This window comes from Parasteatoda tepidariorum, chromosome 5 (genome assembly GCF_043381705.1).
Source record: "Parasteatoda tepidariorum isolate YZ-2023 chromosome 5, CAS_Ptep_4.0, whole genome shotgun sequence".
Lineage (NCBI taxonomy): Eukaryota > Metazoa > Arthropoda > Arachnida > Araneae > Theridiidae > Parasteatoda > Parasteatoda tepidariorum.
Window position 1 is genome coordinate 7,562,344 of NC_092208.1, and position 16,926 is coordinate 7,579,269.

The 16,926-nt window shown below is 30.0% G+C and overlaps 1 protein-coding gene across 1 annotated transcript in view; it reads left to right on the forward strand.

Annotated features, from left to right (window-relative positions):
* Positions 1 to 11,594, forward strand: part of LOC107453627 (mitoguardin) — a 36,576-nt gene extending 24,982 nt beyond the window's left edge. The window contains exon 14 of the mRNA XM_016070517.3: positions 4,197 to 11,594. Within this exon, the coding sequence (XP_015926003.1) occupies positions 4,197 to 4,334 (138 nt within the window). The 3' untranslated portion in view covers positions 4,335 to 11,594. The remainder of the gene's footprint in view (positions 1 to 4,196) is intronic.
* Positions 11,595 to 16,926: the final 5,332 nt, after the last annotated feature.

Genomic DNA, 16,926 nt, shown 5'->3' on the forward strand with positions numbered 1-16,926 from the left:
CTAACAACAGAACACAACCACGGAACCCCTTTCAGAACACATTTCTCTGCAACCACGTGTTTATACCGTAAGGTTTCTTCATGTAAGATATTCAAATTTTTTACGTGCTAATGTAAGATGGACAAATACCTTGTAAAGACAAAATCTTCTATGATGATGCACCAAAAATATTCAATGCTTTAAAAAATAGAAGACGTTAAAAATTTATTATAATTAAAGAAATTATCTTTTTTTCGAGAGTTTTTGTTTTTTTAGTTTTTAGAAATCTCACTTAACTTTTTGAAATCTCACCCTGTTTTTGAGAAAGGGTGAGAAATTCTCACCCATATTTTTTCTAGGATGAAAACACTGGTATGAATATCTTTAGTTTCCACAATATATCTTTCTTTCTTTGATAAAGTTTTTTATTTTGTGTATAAATTTTTACTGTAATTTTCAAGATTATTTTTTAAAAGTATTTTTATAATTAAAAGAAAAATATTTATAGAAGAGAACTTTCCAAGCGAACACATTATTACGCATGAATCGATTCTCACATTTAATTTTTTAAAAGCTTATTCTGAAAAAATTGTATTTGAAAATTTTTATTTTATGATTATTTTTTGTCATGTACCATAAGTTTTGCTTTGAATGTGGATCCCACCTTTAAACTCTTTTGAATCAGTTTCATTCCATTTTATTCAGTTTGAAAGCAGTACATAGTATTCAATGCTTGGATTGTTAAATATTTTAACCAAATATATCCGAATAAATAACAGCAAGATTTTATAGAAAATTTTAAGGAAGAAAATAATGAAATTGTAAAAATGACAACCAAAACTGACGTCATAAGAACACAAAACCTTTTCTATCGAGAAAGCACGACAAATATCTAACAAAAATTAAAAATCCAGGAAAGGAGAAAAGAAATACATAATACAAAAACAAAACACAAAAGTAAATTGCATAAACTAATTATAAAAGGAAAACATTTATGACAAAACCCAAGTTTGTTTTCAAATTTCAGTTTGGTCAAAGATTTTCAGAAAGTTGTGTGCTTTGGTTTGAAATAGTACTATTTTTAAATTAGTTTTTTCAGCAATGTTTTCCTTTTGTAATTAATTTATGTAGTTTACTTTTGTGTTTTGCTTTCTCTTTTTATTAGGAAGATTTTATTTTACTCTAAAGTGCTTCTTGCTTAAGAGGAAGCCATACTAAGGGAGAAAATTTACGTCGCAAATTCTGTCCCACCTCCATAACTAATTTAAAGTGTAGAAAAAGTGAGTTCAGACAAACCTAGAGTAAGCCATGAAGTTTTAAATACTGAAAAGAAAATTTTAAAATATACAAATGAAAATAAATTATGTGAAGATAACTTAGGATTTTGGAATGGAGAAGTTCTCTTCTAATAATTTGTTTGCATTTTGATTTTTTTTTTTTTCAGTAATTGAAACTTCATTGTCGGGGGTCTGTCCAGACATTTTGTGAAAGGTCCTGTTTTTGTAAAATTGTGAAAAAAACTACTCATAATTTGTGAATATAAAGTAAGCATTAAGTCACATTCTTTCAGCCGGGGTCCTGCTTTTGTGAATTTGTGCAAATAGGGTCCTGTTATTGCAAAAAATCTTTTCGAAAAGTTTTTAAGTCATAAATAGGATACAAGATTCTGCTCAACAATTGCTGCTACTAAATTAGAGATGCAACATACAAATATTTGGTATTTAGCCTATACTGCTGAAAGCAGAATATTCATTTCGGACAAATAATGGAAACAAAATTTAATTAATTTTATGAATAAATATAAATTGATCAATTATTTATTTACAAAAAAATATCATTTACTACCAATAAGAGTGTGCACACGATGTTGGTGTTTGTAAAAGTAGAAATATTTTCCTAAAATACTACGTTTGGAATTTAAACTTAGTTCGTTTCGAACCATCTTTCTCTCCCCCCCCCCCCCCCCNTGAATTTCTCCCCCCCCCCCGGAAGGGTTTATTTGATTGACAAAACAATAATGAAGATAAACAAATTTGTGAAGGATCCGATTAAAAAATAAATTATTTTGTGAAGGGCCCGTTTTAGGAAAATATATTTTGTGAAGGGTCCGTTAATGGACCCAAATTTCTTCTAAACAGACCCGTGATTGTTTATTCTAAGTTTTACCTGTACTCACTTTTTCTTTATTTTAAATTAGTAATGGTGGTGAAGGAAAATTTGTGATGAAAAGTTTCTCCCGTGGTATGGCATCCTCTTAAGTTATTCCAATCCTTTGGAGAAAGAGTTTATGTTACAAAATTAGCTTTTCAAATTGTCTATTAGATTTGATCTCACTACTTGCTTTTTTATTCAAAAAGTAAATGTATGTTAAAGTGATGATGATGTAAAAGTGATAATGGGCAATTCCATATGTGACAGAATGACATTTTGACTTGCAAAATAACAATTAATTGAAGTTTCTATGTATCTAATTTCAAATAAATAAAAAAATTTCTCATGTATATCATTATTATTGGCATAATGCGCTTCATAAACTAAAAAAACAGGATTTTCTATCTTTTTTGCTTTTAATTTTACGAACTTTTTATTTGCGTGATGGAATGACATTTTGGCAACCAAGCTTTTGGCATGCCGCTTAGAACTGGTAGTTTCTGCGAATTTTGCAGCTATTATTTTTCTGAACTATTTTATACTTTTAGTATAATGTGTAAGCAATGTAAAATGTGAATTTGGAAAATTAACCTCAGGTTGGCTAGCAGTTATTAACATCTATTTGCTGTGACGGAATGACAAAAAGTTTAGTAGAAGAAAGTCTTCATTTAAAAAATGTTTTATTAATATGTAAATGATAAACAGAATGTAACATATAAACAGGATTAATATTTATGTAAGAATTAGTAAAAATTTCAATAGTTTGAAAATTAGGTTGTCTCTGTAGAGGTTTTATATCTAACTTGCCAATGTCACATCTTATCTTCGTTCTCAGGAAATTTATGCATTATTAAGACATGTGACGGAATGACGTAAAAGAAGTTACTTTTATTTTATATGTTAAACTTAAAATGATAATGTTTTAAATGTTTAAATTTTGTACTACATGCATATTTTTTTCAAAATATTGCAAAAGAAAGATACATTTCTTTTATTTTATAAGTATTTTTCAAGAAAACAATTTGAGCACAAATGTGAACAATTCACTTGTCAGCCATGTGATTACTTTAGAATGCTGCCAGATTCAAAAAATTTAAAATTGTCAAAAATGAAACGGCAATATGTAGACTTTGGCTATTTTTGAACATATTTTTAAAATTAAAATATGCAATTCAAAGAAAAAAAATTTCACTTAAAAGTTGACACTTCCGTGGAATTGCCCTAATATGATTGTTTTAAAAATCTTTTAAAGGATCACACTTTCTATTTTTATCTTCTTAGATAAAAAAATAGTTATTCCACCCATGTTTGCAGAAGTATAATTTTTAATAAGAATCTATACTTTTTATTTTGAAACCTTTTTCATTTCAATGCTGTTGAGTTAAAAATAACAACAAGAATAAGAGAATTGAGCTCAATACTTACTTTTTTATTTTAAAAGTAAAAGTATGATTTATGTAGAAGTGATATGGTGTAAAAGTAGTAATATAATTGATGTAAAAGTCTTTTAAAAGATCACATTTTCTATTTTTATCTTCTTAGATAAACAATATCAATTCCATCCATGTTTGCAAAAGTATACTTTTTATTCTGAAACTTTTTTCATTTCAATGCATTTGAGTTAGAAATAACAACAACAAAAAAAGGGAATTGAGCTCGATGCTTACTTTTTTATTCAAAAAGTAAAAGTATGATTTATATAAAAGTGATATGATGTAACAGTAATAATATGATTGATGTAAAAGTCTTTTAAACTGTCGCATTTTCTATTTTTATCTTTGATGAAAAATATCAATTCCATCCATGTTTGCAAAAGTATACTTTTTTTTATAAAACATTTTTCATTTCAATGCAGTTAAGTTAGAAATGATGACAAAAAAGAATTTTGAATACATTTTTATAAAAAAAAATATCCGCTAAGTTTTATTCTTATGTCATAATATTTAAGTATTCATTATCTAATTAAGCTAAAACAACTTATTTGTTAACTAATTTTCCTTTTGTAATGTTGGTAACTGTTTTAAATGTTTGGAATTGATTATATTTTAATTGTCTTATTTTTTTAGGAGGAAGTCATGGGCTTTATGTATGATATTTTTAGTTTTCATAAAGTTCGCTTCACAAAAATTGAAGAACTAGCTTCTGATATAATGATCCTAGCTAATTTAAGGTTTGATAGAACAATACAAAGATTAAATATGTAGGAAAAGGAAATTAGCGATGTTTGAAACGAATTTGTAAATGAACTGATTAATTGTTTTTAACTAATTTGTATTTTTATTTATTGACTTGTGGTGCATTCATCAATGAATTATTTTTATTGTTCATTATTTCGCTAATCATTTGTTAATCATCATTATATTTTATTCATTTATTTGTGATTCTTAGAAACTCTTGAAAATGTGCATTTTGGCTGATGTTATTATTTTTGACTGATGTTTGTATTTTGACTGATGTTATTATTTTTTATTATAATTGTTCTACAGAAATTGATTCTATGAGACAATAGTGATAATACTTATTCGCCAAATATACGAACAAACTATCTGAAAAGTAATATAATATCTAGATACAATTTTAATCTTAACTTACCTTTAAATTTATATAATAATTTCTTCCTTTTTCACTACATATTTAAAAAAAATTCAAATTACAAACTGAGTTTATGTAAATTTGATCCGAACTTCACTGTAATTTTTATTATACTTGAAACGTTATTATATGTAAATTAAGTATTAAATTTAAGGCTCAGTTGAATTATGCTATGCAAAACACAGGGTATCTGCGCATCTGGAAAGTCATGAGAAATCATGGAAGGTCATGAATTTCGGTATTGAACAAAATTTGTCATTATTATTATTTTTGTCATGAACTTAGGTCACCGAAAAATCTAATTTATAAACTGGAATCCCCCCCCCCACAATTACATGGTGTTAGGAATATCTGAATTTGTAACAAAATCTCCACTCACAGTCATATTTTATTAAAATATGAAATGTTTTTATCATGTTCTTTAAAAATTACACTGTTCTCTCAAAAAATGAACAAACGAAGTCTCTAGTTTGAATTATATTTTAAACTTCTGAGATTTCAGAATTTATTTATTTTTTTATTTTATCAATTTAAAATTCCGGCTGAAGCAAGCCAGTCATTGGTGATTGTTTTTATTCCGAAATGAGAACAAAAAGTCAGGAGTATTTCTTTCTTTTCTGATGAACAGGAAAAGTATGTTTAGAATATAATTCTGCAGAAAAATTATTTGCTTTTCTATTTTTTTTCCAGCTATTATTTTTTTTTTTTATTTTTTTTTTTTTGCTCCAACTCTTTCTTTACTCTTCTTTTTAAATTTAAAATCTATAAATATTAAGATGCAGAGTATAACGATTTTGGTTATACCTATCATTTCAATGAATGTTATTATAATGGTTTTTTAAATTTATTGCTGTGTTTTTGTCGGAGAAAATAGTAACTTCGCTAAGTCATGAAAAATTCTTGGAATTGGTCATGAAAAGATCATGAATTTGAAAATCTAAAATGTAGCTGATACCCTGTAAATATTCAGTTCAGTGTGATTGACTACTGAAATAAGTCTCGGTTATGAATAATTAGATTTTATTATTATTATTGTAATAATTTATGGCAACTTTACTCGATAATTTGTTATTTGATGATCCAGAGTTTGTAATAGTTCTCCTTAAATTATTAGAAGTCATCCTTTTTCGTTAAAAAAAAAAATTTAAACAGATTAGAAAGATGCAACAAATTTTATGAAAACAGCTCTTTAAAATATGCATACCTGAAATAATTAATATTTAGTTATTTTTTATTGTGATCATATCTATTTTATGAGTTTCAATTACCAGAATTACAAATCAAATAATACCTTCTTTGAAAATAATTATTATTTTGCTTAATAATTACTAATTAAGCATAGTATCCGTTTTGTTTTCATCATAATTTGCTACATTTCAGACTGTTATGATCGCTTTGCAATCATTACTGTTTCTTGGCATAAAACAGTTGGAATTATTCAACTAAAAATATATGTAATATAAAGAACACTTGTGTTGCCACTTCTCACATACAAATATTTCCCTTATGATATTATTAAGATCTATTAGTGAACATAAATCATTTTTTGAAATAACATTTAAAATTAAAAGTATATTGTTATAACATATTTGGTGAGTTCACAACTTTCATTTAATATTTTTGCTTACAAAACGGACAGATGTATATTGTAAATACAATTTTTGCATTCATCTCTTTGTGCATGAAACTGAAAATTAAGTTCTAAATCGTCTCTTTAACGAATCTCTTTAACCGTTGTTGTTGCTAATTCCCATCTGGTCTGACGGGGTCAGACCAGATCAATGAATCCGTTGACATTCAGAAAATCCGAAACCAGAATGGGAGAGGAATGAATGTCATTCCAGTCCAGCCCTAAACAGTTCAAGATGTGCTCAGGTGATGCCTGGTTTTGTTGGCATTTAGGGCAAAGAGGAAAGATTTTTTGATTTGCAGAAAATTTGAGACTTTTTAGGTGTCCACTGGCCAGTCGGGATAAGCAGGTGTTGGTTTGCCTATCACCAGGGAGAGATAGAGAGAGTCCTGGTCTTTCTGCTTTATACCAGTAGTGAATAGGTGGAAGCAGCCACTTTTGTTTGTTCTGGGCCTTTTGCCTTGCAAAAAGTTCAAGGTATGTAAGCTCTGAGGTGGAGGGAACTGGATGGTCTAGTCCCTTCTTTGCAAGAGTGTCAGCCAACTCGTTGCCGTGGATATCGACGTGGGACGGGATCCATTGAAAGTGGACCTCATGCTTCAACTGATTCATGGGAGGGGGTATGCAGCTTCTGTTGTCCAAAGACCGGAGCACCGTGAGGTAGAAGACTGAATTAACCGTAATTCATATTAGTATATTAATGTAATTTGCACCAAAGAATAACAATTGTAAAACTGTTAATAAGATCAGGCACCGAATTAAATAACTTTATCGTAAAATATAACGTAGAATTAAATTAGTCTAATAATAGTAAGAAGAAAAATAATCCTCTTAAACTCTTAATTTAGAAAACAAACAAATTCAGAAAACATAATAATAACAGTACAAGTAAATACCTTTAAATTAGGGATACAAAAATATTCATAGGAAAACAAATACCTTTATGACTTATATCAGTTTTATGCTGATGACAACCGAAACAACATAAAAATTATTGTGGGAAAACTGGATTTTCCTGCCAATAAAATTTACCAACAATGAAAAACTTTGATATCATCATTAAATTTTATGTATAGTAAGATAATTTGACAATTCACCCCAAAAAAATGGATTTTAAAAATAAAAAAATCTTTAAGCTTAAGTGAGTTTTTTTTGTTAGGGGGTCTTATTAACTATAACCAAAATCTGAAAATAAAATGTTCATCTGTATTGGATATTATTTAAAAATAATTATGTCTTAAAACCAAATGGTATAACTTTACTGTTAAGGCATTGGAAACTAACTCAATGCAGATTGTGGGGTTAAATGTTAAGTTCAGATATATTGATATTCTGGAATTAAAGTAAAATTTAATGTATATTTTAAAACAAATCAAGCAACTATAATGAATGTCATTAAATAAACAGTTGTTCTATTATCCGTTGGCATGCAAAGGACTTTCTGACTTTATTTTATTAAACGTATATGTATATACATATATCAGGGATGATTGTATTCCGTGTTTTTCGTATCATCTGTCCAGGTCTAGAAACTAGGACCAGGGCATGTGATTTTTTACGCTGCTAACCACAACTTATAATCCAGCGAGATTTTCACCGCAATCTAAAATTTAAAGTAAGAATTAAGTACTATAATCTAAAATTTAAACTTTGAAACCCTCTTTGAATCGCGTTAACAAAACAAGTGACTCTTCCAAATTTATTTATTCCATTAAATTTTTTTTTTTTTTTGGTTGGCCGTATTTCTATCTTTTTTAATGTTCGAAATCCGCTAATATCGCGATTTTAATATCGAACGTCAGTTTTCGTATTTACCTTGATTTAAATCATTCATTGTGAATCGTATTCAGGCGATTTAAAAACCCAACATCACAATTTGTATTTGCAAGTTTTTGAAATCAATATCGCTATTTCTATTCGTTCGAATTCAAAATCTAATGTTGTGATTTGTATTATCGCTTTCCTAAATCCAATATCGCGATTCATATCTGCACGATTTTAAAACCCAATGTCGCGATATTTGATTCCTCGTTCTTAAAATCCGATATTGCGATTCTTTTAAGAACTAAATTGTTTCTTAAATTTTTTACTTATAGTAAGTGTGTTTTAGTAAAAACTAATTTAATTATAAATCTTGGTTCAAAAAATTATATTAAATATGAATAGTATATAAATTGATATATTGTTATCTAATTTTTGCTCATAAAATTTTCAGGGTTTTTAATTTCCTGCCACAATTACCCCTGATATATATATATATATATATATATATACACCAAAGTCAAAATTTTTGATGGTTTTCCATTGATTTACCATTATGGATCATCATAGATTATTCGTCCAGCATGAAAGTCAAACTTCTTTTTATCGTTCATAGTTTTAAAGTAGCATTTTCCATCATGGAATAATGGAAGTTTGTTGGCATATCATAAACCATGAATGCATAATGGACCACGTTGGATGATGGTGACCATCAAATGATATTGGAACATCATGAATTGCAGGGAAATCAACTTAAATCATCAAAAAAACCATCAAGAAATTTGACTTGAGTATATATATTTATACAGTTGACATCAAAACATCCTTATTCAATAAAAAATACAACAAAAAAAAAGATAATTAACTTCAATTCCAATCAACAACGAAAAAAATCCATATATGGTTTGTTGCCATGGTTTTTAAAATCTCTATATTTTGATATGCCCTTATGACATCGGCGAATTCCGCATTTCAGTTTGTAATCAATCCTTGATCGATTAGCGATGGTTTCGCAATGAATCCGTGTGGCTTTGAAGATCGTTTTTCGGTAGTTATTTTTTCTTATAACCGTCGTTGAACAGCCGACCGAATTTTTTTGGCTTTACAACTACTAACGTTCAACTCCGTAGCCCTGTTATTATGAACCCAATCCAGAAGACAAGGAAACTCTTGGATCTAGTATTGGTACTAATTTGCCTTCATGGAGGACTTTTTGATGGAACTAACCCGCATTTGCGTTACATGAAGAGGAAAACCTCCCACATCTAACCTGACAGCAAGGGGACTGTATCTCATGATTTGTCTACCAATGAAGATATTTAACGTCTGCACTGTGGTCAGTGCGAGCCATCGCTGGGATTCGAACCCAGTTAACCTCATTGGAAGGCGAATGCATCAATCCCTTACCGCTCTATCCCTGTAGCTAGACGACTTATGGGATAGAGCGGTAGTTATTAAAACGGATTTTCACTTGGTTTTTAAATTTTCAATTTTTTAACACGATATTATTTCGCTCGGCACACTTTGAATCAAGCATTTCGTACTCAATTGTTGACGACTCACCCGCAATTCCAGGTGGATTTACGATCGCATTTTTCTCACTTATTTATGCGGATTTTCATAGTTTTTTAATGATGCATGATCATATCCGGAAAATTTCGAATAGCGCATTTTGCGGTAGGTACTTTATTTACGTCGCACTGGAGCTGCACAATGGGCTATTGACGACCGTCTGGGAAACATCCCTGAGAAGGATCCGAAGACATGCTACCAAAATTTTGATCCTCTGCAAAGGGGATGGCTCACCTGCACTGGTAGCCCGACGACCTGCGCGCGAAATTAAGCACTTTACGGTAGAACAATTTAACTAGGACTGATACCGCCCACGCTCGGTACCTACACAGGCTGATCAAAGTGGTCACCCACCCGCTTACTGACCGCAGCCAGTGATGCTTTTTATATTTTATAACCGTCGTTGAACAGCCGACCCAATTTTTGGGTTTACGACTCCTGATGTTCAACCCCGTAGCCATGCAATTTTGAACCCAATCCAGAAGACGAGGGAACTCCTGGATCAAGTATTGGGAGAAATTTGCCTTCATGGAGGACTTTTTGGGGGAACTAACCGCATTTGCGTGACATGGAGAGGAAAACCTTCACGGTTAGCCTGACGTCAAGAGGAAACTCTAACCCATGATCCGTCTACCACTGAGAATATTTTACGTCAGCACAGTGGTCGGTGCGGGCCATCGCTGGGATTCGTACCCGGTTCACGTCTAATTTCTGATTAAATTATTTCCAGCGGGAATTTTTATGCAAAAGTTATTAAAGTTTGGAACACTGTTAACTACCCTCCAAAAAGTAGTAAAAATGAAGTTTCAGTTAATTTATAATCTAAAAACTGAAAAAGTTTGAATTTTGTTCGAAATATTAGTCCATTGTCCAAATAACTCACCAAATATGATGAATAACTCTAATATTTTGAAATGAATAACTCAACTTGCTTGACTTTGGTGTTCTACCGGGAATGGGAACATAATTCTATTATGATTAGTCCACCGCGGGACGAATCGCACATTTGTAGAATTATTTTTTGACGCATTCGATTTGTAACTATTTTGTAGTCCACGTGGTTTTGTCGATCGTATTTTTAACAGTTTGGAATTTCCACACATTTAAAAAAAAATTTGATTTCATTTTTTATGTAATATTATTACGATCCTCAAATTCCGAATCGCGCTTTGAATAATAATTTTAAAACCCCGTTTTAGTCGTGTTTATTTCATCTCAAATTCGCAATTTTTTTTCAAAATGTGAAGTTTTTGCACACTCTCAAATTGAATGCTTGAATTTTCAGAGTTCGTAGCGGTAAAAAATCCTTTTTTGCGAGACGTGACAAAAAAAAATACGCTTTTTTTTTTTTTGCACTTTAATGATGAATTTTGCTTACGTGATATCCATTTTTTTTTTTTTTTGTATACTTCACATTGTAGTAGAAATCGGATTAAAATCGGAAGTCAGGATGCGTTACAATTCCATTGGTTTAATGAAAATCTTCCGAATATTTTTTACATTATATATTTTAGATGAGTCTCTAAAATACGGAAATCAAAAGCTTTTTAAATGTAGATTTTTGTTCTACAGTTTATTGCTTTCTTGAGTATTTAAATAAATCTTACTGCTAAATATCAAGTATTTAAAGAACGGCTTAAAGCAGTTTTTTGTATTTTTTTTTTTTTTTTAGAACTGTTCTAAAATTTTTAGAATTCTTCTATTTTTAAATTAATGTTTCAGTAAAACCTGTGCAAATTGACCACTTGTGGTTGTGTTGTCAAACTTTAATAAAGATTGCATTATAGTTTTCTTTTTCCCTATGATCTCTTATGTTATTCTTGTGTATATATCATGTTATGTATTTAAATATTTCTTACATGTTACCAATCAAAATAAAGATTTATCTAATAAAAAAATTTCAATTAGACTTCAAAAATTTATTTATAAAATACCAATTGTATGTTAAAAATGAGATTGTTAGAAAATCCGGCACATCCGGATCCCCCCCCCCCCCACNNCCCCCCCCCCATCTATATTTGGGAAGCCAGGGTCCATTATTTTGAGCAAATATTTCTGTTTTATTTCCATACCTTATATTCTTTTTTTTCTCCCCATTTTTTTGCATAGTGCAACTTATTCTATTGTATTATTAAAAGAAAATTAATTAAAAAATAAAATGTGCTACATAAAACTACAAGAACACATTTGATACCTCAAAAATAGACGCCTCAGTTTACGCTATGGGAAAATGTCTTTGCATTTTAAAATTGTCATTAACGTATATTTTATGGCCCTGGATTCCTTTGCCATCTTTTAAAAATGTGGGATATCAACAGTAGCATCTCTTTATTGGCTATCTAATCATATATTGTCCCAAACAGGCAATTATCTAGAATTTCTAGGAAAACAGATGTATTAAGGATTTAAGTAGAGAGAGACTCTTGTTGATATTTTCCATTTTTTTTTTTGTGTTTTTTGTCAAACGACTTTCTCTGACATATAATCATTCTAAATATTCTCTTAAAAAGCGCTCGCAGTTCTATTTCGCCATAGTTTAAATTAGCTATTTCCAGTTGAAAATTTAGACAATTATAAATATTCTGTTTACGTTTATTTTGGTTAATTAAATTTCTTAACTTAAATTATTAGTTGTTTTTTTTCTTCATCAGTTTGACAATTTACACGAAACAATTTCTATTTATTTATATTACATTTTATCATTTTCTAAATAAATTGTACCATCGAGAACCCCAGTTCGTAATAATGTTTATCTTTGGATTAAAAGAACTGATTAAATAAATCCATTTCTTGGGAGGTAAGCAAATGTTTGTATAAATATAGTACTTAATACATTTATTATTGCATGTTTATGTACTGTTAGAATTGTTTTATAGTTTATGTATCAAATTTATTTATATAATACATTAGTTCATGATTTTACCGTTCATTGTTTACGCATGAATCTATTTTTAATGCACGGAGTCTGCTCTTATTTTATATTTATGAAATTAATATAACTTTTAAAATTTTTTAATTTATAAATCAAAACTTAGAATTTTTATAATTTCTCAATAACTTTGTTTTCATTCATAAATTGAATGTCACGTTAAATTTTATAAAAAATTTACATATAATTTAATAAACAAATTTATATAAATGTTGATAATTTATATCCTAATACAAAAAATTTACATCAACTTAAATTTTTATTAATTAAAAGAACGAAGAAATATTTTAAACGCAAGAGTTTGATAAATAAAATCCATATGATTTTATTATGCTCAATAATAAAAACTGTAATAAAAATAAAACTATAATAAAAATATAAAAGAATTGGATAATTTGTTTAACCTAATTTGTTGTATGAGAGTGTTGAGTGTATTTTATGTAGTTTTATTTATTTTGTTTTTACCAAAATAATATAGGATTTAAAAAGTAATTATTTTGCTCTAATTAACGTTTTCAGAATTTGGTATTTTTAGCAAATATTTTTCGAAATTAAAAGTATTAAATTTAAAAAATTTAATACTGTCAATAATAGTAATATTTAATTAATAAATAATATTTAATTAATAAATGTTTAATTAATAAACATTGCTGAACGAGGTAGAAAATGAGAGTTCTATGTGTTTACTTTTTTATTTCTTTATTTAAATTTATGTAAAGTTTTTATGGTTTTAAAAAAAAACTTGGAAGTAAAAACAGAATTTGTAAATGAATAAAACATTTCTTTGTAAAACTGCTGTTATCATAAACTATTCTGCTGTTTCTACCTATATACCAGCAGAAATTTAACAAATTGAACTTTTTTTTTGTATACTGCTGTATTGAAGAAAAAAAAAGTATTTGAATTAAAAAAAATTATTTAGTCATGGCAAAAAATTATTAAGTCAATCATAACTAACAGGCCTGGCTCTCGAGGTCACAAAACTCTAGGGATAAATCCACTTCTTCAATAGAAGTAGTATAGAAACTTACGACTCACAACAACTCAATTTTTTTTATAGATATTAATGTAATTATTAGGGCTGGGCAATGTCAGAATTTCGATATTGCGGTATATTGTGAGCTTCATATCACGATATTATGATATACCGCGGTAATTAAATTGTTATGTATATTATAAATGCTAAGACTATTTTGCAATTAAAAATTAATGTGTTTAAAGAGCATCATTTAAAAAAAATGGGGTACTTATCCTATATTAGCTCGCAGCATAATTATCCCATGGAATCAACTAATTATAAAGCATCATTATTTTAAAACAGAAAAATTTTATTAATATAAACATCAATTACTAATATAAACATCAACACAATTATAAACATCAAAACAGTTATAAGCATCAACACAATTATAAACATCAACAATTATAAATATCAACACAATTATAAACATCACAAGATCCGACAATCTCGGATATTTTTAAAATCAGAAGCACGCTATTCTCAAAATGAAACCAAAATCAGTAACTAAGTATACCATGGAGGGTTGATATAACGCGCGGGTGTTTGAAATCCGATATCGCCAATACCACGGATATGACGCATGCGCTTTAAAGTCAAATGATACCACAATATATTGTAGGAGAAATTTCTAGCTGCCGAGAGGAGGTACCGTAAATATTACGCGCAAGCCTTTGAGTTCTTCACCCCTAAATCAATCACGTGCCATACCAATACCTCCTAGATACCATACCATACCGCCACTTCCTCGCCGCCGGTCGGCCGAAGATATTGGCTAGCGGTGAGTACCGAGAGGTGCAGGCATACCGAAGTTCAATAACTCGGTATTGCCGAAGAATATACTTCCGAATATCATTACCGCGGTATCAAAGAAATACCGGTAAATGACGGTATTACGGTATATTGCCCAGGCCTAGTAATTATCGTACTTGCAGCTCATTCTATTGATTCCCATTTTGGATCACACCTTAACATTGCACAGCTACATCTGCATAAGCCAGAAAAACACTCCAGCTCAAAATTTTTATTTATCTACTAGCTCAGAGATTCCCAAAGTGGTCCAAATCAACCCCAGGGGACGACGAAGACATGCAAGGGGTCCATGTGAAGTGAAAAAAAATTGGAGGTCCATGAAATGAAAATGGGGGTCAACGATAGTGGATCTCATATAAGCAAGTCGTGACTTTAATTTTAGCATTTCATGAAAGGAACAATCAACATACTCTGATAGTACCTATTTACTTACATTAAACTACCTTATAATATAAAGATATATATCTATCTACATTCTACATAATTTATAACTGTAGCCATGAAGTAAAAATTTTATTAAAATTTAAGTTATAAGGATTATTTTCTGATATATGAAACTGAATTAATTTCAAATAGCAGTTGCGAGCAGCTCCGTCCGCGTTCGTTTTTATTTTCTCTGCGTGTAAGGTTTTATTTTGTAACAAAAAAGTTTTTTTCAGCTGTAAATTGTAGCCTAGCCTAATTGTAGCCTTGCCTAATTGTAAATTGTAGTCAACTCTTTAGCTAACTAGACCTCCAACTTTATCTGCCCTCAAGATCACGGAGATTTGTTTCTTAGTTTTTACGTGAAAATTTAATAAACAGACCGACAATACACTACTATACGGTTTTGTATACAAACTTATTTCAGCAATTATAATATTTGTAGGGATTTTATAGTGGACTATTTTATTCTATTTACATATTAATTAAATTAAATTGGTATGTTTCATAAAACTGTGAAAGTTGTAGGCATTCGCTTTGTGGTCGCAATACAATTTGAACTTGTTAAAACTTGCGCATATACTCATCCAGTATTATGGACTATAACGAGAAAGTTCTTAATTGCCTTTCCATCTTTATACCTAGTGGAAAGGTGCATCAGCGCAGTTGCCAATCTCCAAACAAAAAAAGAAAGAAACAACAGACTGGGCATCATTAACCGAGGAGATATGAGATTAAACCAAACTAAACTAATGCCAAATCTTGATAATTTATTATTAAAGCAACAGGTTCATCCCTCCCACTAAAAGCATTTATTTATTCCTCAGTTATTTTATATAACAGATACTAAATTTTAATTATAGGTTTGTTTTAATTTGAATTTAATTAGTAAATGCTTAAAATTAACATGTGTTTTTTTCTTAAGTTTTTCACACTATGCTTCAGTACAGTTAAAAATTTAAATCTTTCACAGTGAGCAGCACTATACGAGACGTCAAAAATACATTTGAAGTGGATGAATTTACAAAAAATCTATATCAGGTCAGCAGGGGGTCAAAACCGAAAAACTTGGCAAGGGGTCTAAAAGACAAAGAGTTCGGGAACCACTGTACTAGCTGAATACCAGTTCTTCGCACAGAGTTAAAATAGAAAAGTAAATAATCAATAATAAATCTATATTAAATAGCATCTTGATATCAACACAAGATCATTCTGAAGTACCATAAGATCCAGCGCATGAAATGGGCCGGACACATTGTAAGAATGAACGATGACAGAACAACTAAAAGAATCTTTTTGGCAAGACCAACTGGAATTAGAAAGAGAGGCAGACCCCGACTGAGATGGGCGGATTGCCTCCAAAGGGACTTTACCACAATCAAAGTCAGAGACTGGAAAGCCGTGGCACGCAGAAGAAAGGACTGAGGCAGTCTTCTTGAGAAAGCCAGGATCCACCCAGGACTGTCGAGCTACTGATGATGATGATCAACACAAGATCAGATATCAACACATAAGTGTATACCGAAACAATTAATAAAGTTAAAATTTATTTATTTATTATTATTTGTTGCCCTTTTCGATGACTTTACATTATTAGATTCAGCGAAACGCATTTTTTTCAGAAGTTCAATTAAGCAAAATAAAGATTTAACAATACATAAATGCTGCATTCGGCATGTAGCTATTGATAAAGCAGGCCAACGCCTAGTCAAAATTCACCAAGAACAAATTTCTCCATTAATTTTAATCTCGAAAACCAAGTTTGTTTTATTTTCTTTTAAATTTTATTTTGCTTAACGATAATCTATTTAAATGTCACGATGGTATAAATCAATAAATAAAGTGTGGAGCTGTGGTGGCTCATGGTATAGAGCACTTGCCTCCCAATAATATGATCCGGGTTTGATTCTCAACGACGGCTGGTCGAAACGAATTCCGCACCCGTCACGGTACCCACCACAGTCCTGAAGTAAAATATCCTCAGTGGTAGACGGATCACAGGTTAGAGACTCCTTGCCGTCTAGCTAACCATGGGAGTTTTTCGTGGTTTTCTTCTCC